The sequence below is a fragment of the Podarcis muralis genome, chromosome 12 (genome assembly GCF_964188315.1).
Source record: "Podarcis muralis chromosome 12, rPodMur119.hap1.1, whole genome shotgun sequence".
Classification (NCBI taxonomy): domain Eukaryota; kingdom Metazoa; phylum Chordata; class Lepidosauria; order Squamata; family Lacertidae; genus Podarcis; species Podarcis muralis.
Genome location: NC_135666.1, coordinates 7,729,335 through 7,740,087, shown reverse-complemented (window position 1 = coordinate 7,740,087; position 10,753 = coordinate 7,729,335). Strand labels below are relative to the sequence as shown.

At 40.6% G+C, this 10,753-nt stretch overlaps 1 protein-coding gene across 4 annotated transcripts in view; it reads left to right on the top strand.

The window, feature by feature from the left end:
- Positions 1 to 258: 258 nt before the first annotated feature.
- Positions 259 to 10,753, top strand: part of NKTR (natural killer cell triggering receptor) — a 36,101-nt gene continuing 25,606 nt past the window's right edge. The window contains exons 1-5 of one of the 4 annotated variants that reach the window (XM_028751002.2): positions 259 to 391; positions 1,835 to 1,929; positions 6,719 to 6,793; positions 7,383 to 7,490; positions 8,964 to 9,008. In XM_028751002.2, coding sequence (XP_028606835.2) covers positions 1,872 to 1,929; positions 6,719 to 6,793; positions 7,383 to 7,490; positions 8,964 to 9,008 — 286 coding nt within the window. In that variant the 5' untranslated portion in view covers positions 259 to 391; positions 1,835 to 1,871. Of the gene's footprint in view, positions 392 to 1,834; positions 1,930 to 6,621; positions 6,794 to 7,382; positions 7,491 to 8,963; positions 9,009 to 9,299; positions 9,328 to 10,753 lie in introns of those variants that run through there. The other 3 variants (XM_077936691.1, XM_077936690.1, XM_077936692.1) reach the window with 3 other exon arrangements.

Sequence of the window (10,753 nt, the reverse complement as noted above, 5' to 3'; positions counted from 1 at the left end):
ACGGGGGGCGGGGCTTGGTAACGTCACCTCGCGGGGCGCTGCTTGCTGCGGCGGTGGGCGGAGAGAGAGAGAGAGGGCGCCACCGATTGGAAGCAGGAGGGAAAGGGGCGTGAACCTTTTGCAGCTGGCCAATGGGCTTGCGAGAGGGTGGGGTCGGGGAGGAAGGGCGCTCGCGCGGCCTAGAGGCGGAGTGGGCGGGGCCGCCCCGTTTCCTCAGAGAAGTCCGTTAATGGCGTCCGTCGGGTAGCAGGGCTGCTGCGTCTCCTTGTGGAGTTTCCCGCCCCCCTTGGGTGGTGAGGGGAGGCGGGCAAAAAGGGTCGGGGCAGGGGGGCCTTTTGGGGTGGGGAGCGGGAAAACAAAGAGCAGGTTCCGTCAACACCAGCGCGGCCAGGTAAGAAACGCCGCCCTGACTTCGCGGCGAGGGGCGGTTGACTTCCCCGGTGCCTTTAATCTCCCCCTTCTCCTCAGGGAATCTCCACACCACCCGCTTTTGCACAATGGCTTCCCGCCCCATTTTTTAATTTTTTGCTATTTACTCCCCAGGCCTTATCTAGGCTAGTGTTGTCGGCTCTGGCTGGCAGCAGCTCCCCAAGGCCTCGGGTTATTGTGGTTTTGGTGGCAGGTGTGGGGAGTTGGTCTAGTAAAGGCCTTGCTTTGGAAACGCCCCATGGTCCGTTCCTCACCCCCCCCCCTTGCAGGGAGCCCTCCCCTCTTGAGGATGACGGCCAGCCCAAAATATAAACATTTAGCGGAAACAGCTCCCTTTTGAAATTATAGGGCCTCCTCTCCTCCCCCACTTGTACGTGGTTTTGTCTGTTTAATAAAACAAATATACGCTGCTTGAGGGCTAGAATCAATAGCAAAGTAAAGATCAAGTAAGATCAAGGGGGTGGGGAAGGACAAACATACTTTAAAACATGCAGAAATGCTAAAACATGAGATTAAAAAGTAAAATTCTGGACATTCTGAATGGTATTTATAGAGGAGGAAGCTTTTTTGGGCTTACAGTAACACATTTCCGTGTGATCTTGAAAGAGTACAATATTTAGTCCTTGGAATAAATCGCATCCTCCTCAGGATTGAGAAATCTAAGTTTTGCTACTGTGTATAAATTAATCCGGCTCTCATGGGGTTCATAGTATGCCAAGCAGTGAGACATATGTCTCCTTCATATGCCCCAGAAATGTGCTGTGTGTTATTAAGTATATTAAGTATGTTAACTGAATCACCTTAAAATGCTTGTAGGAATAGGTTGTAAATAGTTGTGGTAGCTTATTGAAGGACTAGGAAGGGCCTCTCTCACATGCAGATTCCAAAGAGAGGAGAGCAGTATTTTTTTATCATCCTCTTTCTAAGGTGATGCAGATCGGAAAGGAAATACAATTTGCCTTGCAAACTCCCTCCTCAACAAAGTTGGGGATGCAAGTGTTCGCTCTTCCGTTTAGCAGATGAGGAAAGCTAAAATAATACAACTCCGCTCATAAAATCCTTAAGGGGCTTGAGTGCATGATACTCTGTTCCAAAAGCTGAATGAAGTCCATTGTTCTCTGCCCTGGAATCCTTAGTGCTAGAATTAGCAGGCTCTTCTTCTTTCTACTTCCTAACAGAATGTGGGAGCTTGTCTCCTCCCTTGTTCAATTTTTCATTAAAAATAGAAAATGTAATTTCCATGTGGCTCCTGTGAAATCTGCGGTACCACTTACCATTGGCTGCTACGTCATGTGGGTGGAGGATTGTTTTCAAGCTACAATAAATAGCCTTCAGCTTCTCTGTGACGTTATATACAACTATTGTTGAGCAGCTGGAATTCTGAAATGCTTCTCTTTTTCTCAAGGTGGTGAGGAGGAGAGGTGCTTGGGCTTCCTGCTGCCATGGGGGCACAGGATCGGCCTCAGTGCTTCTTCGACATAGAAATAAATCGGGAACCAGGTAAGAGTTGGAGGGGCTCAGAGATTGCTGTATGATTGAAAAGATGTTTGAATTAGGTCAAGCCCTGAAGCAGAAGTATGTGCTGCCAGTGTCTTCCATTAGGTTAAATGTCTAGATAGATGACTGCCATATTTCACATTACTGTGGAATTGTCTTTCCCCCCTCTGTGCAGCACTTTGAATATATAATAGGCATTGTTAATTTTTAGCCATGTATATTGACTTGGCGAATTGTTTCAATAGTTATATGTGGTGTCTTAAGCATTTTAATATCAATAGATAAACTGAACCAGTGTTATAGGGTGGTGTAGTAAAAACCTGTCTGTAATCCCTGTGAGATGAGAGAGCTTTTTACAAATGAGTGGCTGGGTGGGGGATAAAAATATACATTGGGATAAGGAAGGATTTGAATTTGCGAGGGGTTGATAGGGTAGCGTTTAAACACTTGTATGTTAAAAACTATGTGTATATTGTGAGAGGCAGGAGTTAATTTAGAGATCTGCTGGGGGTAAACTCCAGAATCTCTCAGTGTGATAGGATGAGCAAATATTGTAAATTGATGTATAGGCGACTCCCCACTTAAACGGGGGTTATATTCCTGGGTACCGAAAGTGTACGTGAAATTGCGTATAGCGGGTTCAGTGGTGGGTGAGATTGGAAAAAACAAATTTCCTGGATACCTGCTTCTGTTCCACCCGCTTTTATTTATTTATTATTTTGCCAAGTGCATAACGCTGAACATACCCAAGTTGAACGCAGTGGGGGATGCCTGTATATGTAATTTTGAGGATGCATGCTAATTCCTAAAGAGTATGTGTTTGCTCTCATGGCCAGAAGGGAAAGCAGAATCATGCAAAACATTGACAAGTGATTCTTCACTATATTTATACCCCATTTCTCAGACAAAGGTCACAAAAAGTAAAGTTTCTTAAGGATATGTGGTCATGTTCTCTTCTGGTTTCTGGGTTGTTCCCTCTTGGTGGGAGGCAACAGGGGAAGGTGCTGATACTCCATCAGGTGGAATATATATTTATATAGAACACACAACCGGTACTGTGATATTTATGGTTTTTTAACCGCAGGAATCTCCATCCAGGAACTTTGATTTTAATTCTTCTGGCATGCACTTCTTCACATCTGTCATTTCCCCTTATTAATGGGAACTGGGATTTTACTGTTTTTTAATAAATGCTGGGATTGTCATGATTCTGACAAAAACCCAAAATGTTAACTATAAAGCTGTCTTTTTCTTTTTGTATGTCATCTTATCTTACTTGCCAGTAGTTAATGTACCAGAGAAATTATTTAGTGTTTTCTATCCCTAGAACATGCTTACCTGTAAGAACTGGTATGATAAATTACTTGTAAGAGATCATATGCCCCCCTCACAAATAGTTTAATGAAGAGGCGATGCAGAGGAATTTCATTTCAATAGGCTATTAATAGTGTAGTGTGTGTTTTTCTTTTTAACTTGGTCTTTCTAACACTTGTCCTTTACCTATCTGCAGATTTCGAATTTGCAATTTCCTTTCATTTTTCAGGCAGAGAAGAAATTAGTGAGGTTCAATACCACCCCAAGTGTGTGGTAATTCTGTACTATTCATTCTCCTTCACACAGAGTGCTATAGGAATGGATGAATGATCTGTTCTTAGTCAAAATCTTTTGGACTCTGCTTTTAGTCACATCTGGAAGGCAGTCTTGAGCTGTCCTTGTTGAGCAGCTGAAGTTAGTAGTGTAGCTTAGGGAAATGGTGGTAACCAGTATGTGGGGAAAGTAGGGGTCATTATTTTGTATTGGTGACCCCCAACTATAGACACCTCAGCTTGCTAGACTGCCCAGATTTCACAGTAGTGAAAATGGTATGTGCAGTATAGATTAATGATCTATGCAGATGTCTGAAACATTCTTGCTAATCTTTAAAAGACAAGTGAAAATTTACCAGAAATATCAGGCCTTCAGAAACATCTATGCTGCTCTGGATTCTGTTTAGTGTCTTGTTTTATTGTTACTACTTTTAAAGTATTTGGATATTGATTTGATTTTTTTATGGTTATTTTTGCCTTATGTGGTTGCAGTAGTTTCTTTTTTTACTGCTTCATGCACTTTTAATGGAGCAAACATTATACATTAGAATAATAAAACGGGCTCAGCACTTTTTCTGTTTAGTGATAACCTTCTTTCAAAAAACATTGGTAAGTTCTTCAGTATGTAGTGTTTTCGGGTGGAAAGGGAAGCATCCTGCTCGAGGAGAAAGAAACATTTGAGGGTAAGAAGCAATATTTAGTGACGTATACCTGACAGGAAATCTAAGTAGGAGAAGGGACGGATTTCAGATGAGACTGTCCATCTCTCCACTTTGACTTGCCTACAGTAGAAGATAAATGGATTTTACTGGCATGTACGCAGCGGGTGGCACTGTGGGTTAAACCACAGAGCCTAGGACTTGCTGATCAGAAGGTCGGCTGTTCGAATCCCCGTGATGGAGTGAGCTCCCGTTGCTCGGTCCCTGCTCCTGCCAACCTAGCAGTTCGAAAGCACATCAAAGTGCAAGTAGATCAATAGGTACCGTTCCAGCAGGAAGATAAACGGCGTTTTCCGTGCGCTGCTCTGGTTCGCCAGAAGTGGCTTAGTCATGCTGGCCACATGACCCGGAAGCTGTACGCCGGCTCCCTCGGCCAATAAAGCGAGATGAGCGCTGCAACCTCAGGGTCGGCCATGACTGGACCTAATGGTCAGGGGTCCCTTTACCTTTTAAAGATAGTCTAATTACCATAGTGCTAAATTAGATCCTTTAGGAGTAGTCCTAGTGGTGTTAGTACCTCATGTCTGCATGTCATTGTAAGAAAATTAAAAGATATAAAAAGCTACTTCTAAATTGTGTGTTCTCAGACTTCGTGTGGGTGCCTAGTATAACTTTATTATAGCAGCTGAAGTAAGTGGCAGAGTGTACAGGGATTCATATTTCGGAGTTGTAGAAGCAATTAGGTGATCAGGGTTTTCTTAAAGACCCTCATGTGCTTCATAGTCATTCTACAGAATACTTTTCTGAGTCTGTTCTAAAAGTATGCCCCATGAACTGATTAGAACATGTATTAAATCTTTTTACTTTTTTTTAAAAAAGTAAAGGACACTTGTTTCAAATTAAGTTATAAAGAAGGGCCTCTCTAAAATCAGTAATGTAGTATAGTTGATATACTACTTACTCCTCCACCTACCCTCACATTTACTTTAATGTTCAAAGTATTTCTAAGACTATACGGTCAGTAATTTAAAAGTAGTGGTGTGAATTTTTTTCCAAGTAGTGAGAAAGACTTTTCTGTATTTGGTCCATAATACTGAGGAATAAAATATTGCTGAGTGGAAAGTTCCTGATCTTCGTTGGTGGGGAAGAATGATATGAGATGGGCAACACCCAGGCTTAGTTCGCACAAGCGTCAGATGGAAAAAAATGAGGCAAAATACCTTGTCCCTGACGTGTGTTTTCTGTATGAACGGATTTTGTTTCTCATTTGTTCTTGGTGTGGAGAATATTCAGTCTTGCAGTCTGAAGTGTTGCAACTTAAAAGAAGTTACCTCTGCATCAGGAAGGACTAAGCTTTACTTTTCTCTTCATGTGGAGGTCTTTTTTGTGAACAACTTACCTTTTTAATATACACTTGATAGGTCTATAATTCAGATTTTAAAAAAAACCCTACCTTTACTATACACCTGAGATACTGAGATAGTATGGTATTTTTTCCACTTGCTTTCTGCAGTTGAAAATGCCTATGATGTTACTCAAGTCTGGGGGGGGGGGGGGGATTTCACTTCCGCATAGGTGAATGCTTGAAGCTGTAAGCCTGCCTTCCTGCCCCTTGTGAAAATCCTTTAACACTCCTCTCCTTGCTGCCAGGAACCTGCACAACTGGGAAGAGATAGAAGGGTAGAATGAGTGTAAGCTAATGGCTGCTGTTGGGGACAGCAACATGGAATCAGCCCACTCTTCACAGGTTTATCCAAAGCTCCACTGCAGAGTAGCAGTTATGAGAATTCATAAGTGTCTTTCCCCTTTTAATGCCATTATGCTTACTGGCAGGGAGGGGAGGTTGTAGAGGAGCCAACAAAGGCAGGTCCTAGGTCACGAATCCTACTCATTCTTATCGTGCCCTGACTCGCAGGACACACGAAGGCTATAGCAGGCTGTGCAGTTGCCTACTGTTATTAACATTCACTGAAACACTTACATTTGCATTTTTTCTAGCTTCAGGTAATGCGCAAATGAAAAAGTTGCTTTGCTGATAAGTACTAAAGTACCAAGGGCTCTTGAAGGCAACCTATATATCAGTGAGTTCTAAAGGAAGTGAAGATATTCTGGGGAGACGACTTTGTAGTAGGTGCTTACCTGGGCTCCTTTTCCCTCCACTGCCTAAGTCTGTTGTGTACTAAAGGATAACAGATAATAACTTGGATCAATATTAGCCCTGCATAAGAATCAGGCTTTCTTGATCACCCGTGGAAAATAAAAATGGTAATCAAGCACATCATTACTCTCTGGTTGTACATACCACCCCACCACACCCCAGCTATTCCTGACAGAGAGACAGAATACATGTCCATTCAGTCTTCTGTTTTTGCCATTGCATTTAAACTTTCCAAATAATTACCTTTTAAATAATTACAACTAAACTTGCATTGTGTTTTGTTTATCTCCAGCAAGAATATATGGAAGTACAATCACTGAGAAAATGTCACTATTTTATCCTGGATATTACAAAATTGCAAAGTAACTATATATTTATTCTTATTACAGTTGGTCGTATCATATTTCAACTTTTTTCTGATGTGTGTCCAAGGACTTGCAAAAACTTTCTCTGCCTATGTACAGGTAATCTTTTCTTCCATAATTGAATAATTTCCATTATTGAATAATTGTTTCTATGTTCAGGTAACTTGTGGCTTCTTCATTCCAGTGCCCACAATTGCTGACAGAGGTGCATTTGACAGGAGGCTTCTTTGCATGTTTTGTTACCCCTTTTTACTGTCTACTACTCCTTGCACTGAAAACCAGAGATCTGCCAAATGGGAGTTGTTGTGGTAATGCGAATGTGATATCTCTCTTGAGCCCAGGAGATTAAATCCTATTTAAACTCTCCTAATCTTTCTGAAAACAACCCTGGAGGGAAACAACATCTGCCAAGTGATAGAAGAAGAAAATGCTGATGTGATCATTAAAAGCCTAGAAGTTGGCCACATCTCATTTGCAGTGTTAAAGCTTGAGGGAAGAGTGGAAGAAGAATTGGCAAATCTCTATCTTGGTGTATATAGTAAAAAAGTACCTGTGTTCCTTTTATCTATAAACCCGATTATTTTGCAGTGTGTTAATGCTTGGCTCTGTATTTCTGTTCAACTTTAGAACAAGATTATTGCTTTGGGAATTTTTGAGATAGTCGCTTATATATGTTTCCTCCCTGCAGGGGAAAAAGGAATTGGAAAAACAACTGGGAAAAAGCTCTGCTACAAAGGCTCCACATTCCACCGTGTGGTTAAAAACTTCATGATACAAGGAGGAGACTTCAGTGAAGGTAGAGTCTGAGAGAGATTATGATCCCACCTACCCCTGCCCCACTCAAGTAGTGAGGAAATTTGCCTTGTGTTTTTTTAGAATTAGGTTTTTATTTTATTATTTTTTCTTGGAAGTTTTACTACAGTAGTGTTTGCTGCAATGGGCTCCTTTGGGAGGAAGAGTGGTATACAAATTAAAGAATTAAATAAAATTAATCCATCTTCAAAGCAATATAATAGTAAGATGAGATGCTAATTGTTAATAATAATTTATTATTTATACCCCACCCATCTGGCTGGGCTTCCCCAGCCACTCTAGGCGGCTTCCAACAAATACTACAATACAGTAATCCATCAAACATTAAAAGCTTCCCTAAACAGGGCTGTTGCATTTATCTGAGATTTAAAACATTGGCATGTCAGTCATCTATGCCCAGACATGATAAAATTCCTTCATGGAAGTCACAGGTGTAAGAACTTTATTGCTCCTGAATGTTATCATGTAGCATTCTTCATGCATGAAGAAGTTCAGATTAGAATTTGGGCACAGATGTGTTTTGACTGACAAGACAATTTGTTTAATTTCAAATGTCGCCAGAAATATTCATATGGTTGTGCATAATCTGCTGAGTGTAGATCTAGTGGATTACATACATGCGGTAATCATATGTGCCATCTCACAGAAAGTTCACACAAGTGAAATGTGAAGAAATATTGTTAGGTAAAGTGACCTTAAGTGGCCCTTAGAATAATATGTTCAGAATTGGAGTGTGAATGTCCACTACTGCTCTGTTCATTAAACCGCACTTTGGTTGCTGTGGGTTTCTTCACCCCTGCTTCAAAACGCCTACATTTATCCTGCCCTTTAGGCTTACTTGGAAAGTAAATGTGAAGTCCACCCATGCCAGATGGAAAATATAGGCCCCATTTCAATAATATTTACAAAGGTTCCCCCTTTGCCTCTTCTAAGGGGACTTGTAGTACTTCCCTTCAAAATCGTAGGCTCATGCCAGTTAGCACACTTGGCTGCTCTTCTGTTCTGGCCTGAGTCCACCACTACTGAGAGTTTGCTTGGTGTCAAATGAATTTAGGGCAGGGATGGAGAACCTGTGGCTCTTCAGGTGTTAGACTCCATCAATCTCAGTCAGCATAGCCAGTGGTCAGGGGTATAATCGGGCAACATCTGGATGGAGGTTCCCCTGCAACAGTAAACTGAAATACGTGATTCTGAACAAAGTGTTGGGGCAACTTTCCATCCTTGTATGTTAGCTTTGTTTTGGATAGTCGATTTAGCTGTAAGCTTTCTGTAATTGAGCTTTACCATGAGGTTGAATGATAAACTATGCAATTAAAACATTTAACTAAGCTGGTCCTATTTAATCTTTTACACATCAAGAGTTCAGAAATATACCTGTACACAGACCTATCACTATACTAACCATGTGAATAATTCCATTTTGACATGGTTTAATGCATACTTTTTAAATAACTAGGTAATGGAAAAGGAGGTGAATCTGTTTATGGAGGATATTTTAAAGGTAAGGTCTAATAATTCTTGATCTCTTGCTTCAGTTTTGAGAGTTTTTATTCATGATGCATTTAATGAGAAGGTCTACTTAGATCACCTTTGCATGAAAGTAACGTTGCATGGATACTATCTATGTGCATGACTTGTAAATGAATATATTGTAATGTTAGCATTAACTGTCAAAACTTATTGCGGCTAATGTAGTGGTTAAACATGACTTCAGCATGGAGGCTAGGCAACTTGATTCATGACAACTCCTATCTTCCTGCCTAAAACTGTCAACATATTCTTTTGTTTATAGAGAATGTGGTCTTTTGCAAAATGAAAAGGTAAGAGACAAATGCTCAACACAAATTCAAACTGTTCCCCTGCCCCCTTCCTAATAAACATTTGGACCACTGATAATGAATTTGTGGCTGGGTAAATATAGTTTGGAGAAAAGCCTAAATATAGTTTGAGAGACTCTAAGGTGGTCTTCTCCTTGGCAAAAGAAATAATTGGGATTCGAAATACTTGTCTTGAAACATTTCCCCTTCCCCTATCCCCCACCCTTTCAAGGTTTGTATGTATATTGAATTCTCAAAATATTTTCCAGCATGTAGCTGTTTTTCATAGGAGCAATACATTTATGTTTGTTCTTTACTAAACCTGTGAATGAACTGTTTCCAAGAGCTTCCTATTATTAGTCATTGATTCTTAAACAGAAACTGGATGGTTCTGGTTGTAATATTTGTTGCAAACTTGTGTTGAAAGTGGTTGGTTGGAATATGCACCAAATCAAAACATGCTTACCAAAGCTAAACTCTAAGGATGCTTGAATATAGTTAGGTGGCAACAGATACTGGTCTTTAAGAGTAGTGCATCGACAAATCCTTATTCTAAAGGTTTTTGGTTCTTTTTCTCTAAGATTTTATGATGGGTAAGTACAAATATTATGGTACTGTGTATTTGCAGCTTTGCTGTTTAACAGTTCAGCCATAATTATACTTTTGTGTGCATATGAAAGGGATTATCTGACTAAAATTAGTTTTGCTCGGCTCCTCTATACCCTTCATCAAATTAACGTTTTACTCCTAACGACGTACTCAGACCAAAGCTTGAAAGGAGGGCACAGGGCTTTCTCTTCTGTTTTGTGGAAATTATTTTCATTCGCTTTTGCAATTGGTGGAAAAACTGTACCTGAAGTGGGTTTTGAGAGATAATGTGTTTTGGGTGTTGTTTTCTCTGTAGATGGTCAGTATTGCACTCAAGGCAGGTTTTATAAACAAAAGTATCCAACCCTCACTGCAATTATGCAGTTCAGCCTTTTAATATGCTGGTCATTAATGGTCTGTGAATTACTACCACCCAGCACCATTCTTACTCTGTTGCTAATATATTGCTAATTTATTAGTACTCCAGGGGGGCTGTCATCATTTTAAGTCCTGGAATGGAAGAGGGCTATACTTAGAGTCAGCCAAATATGTTGTCTTATTTCACAAAGGAAAGGGGGCATTAAGTGACCATTGAATTTCTTAAATTGTGGAAAGCCGCCCTATGGTATTTCCCGACCCCCTTCTCCATAGTCAGTAGGGTTGGACTGAACAATCCAGGTATAGTTTGGTGATAGTGTGCATAGTTTGCATGTCCAAGATACCAGTATTTGCAAGAGATCTGTTTCCTGTCAGAGCAAACAAACCTAGACTGAATGGACCAATGTGCAGGCTAACAGTCGAAGGCAGCTTGATAAAATCTTTTTTTTTTTAATTGTAAAGC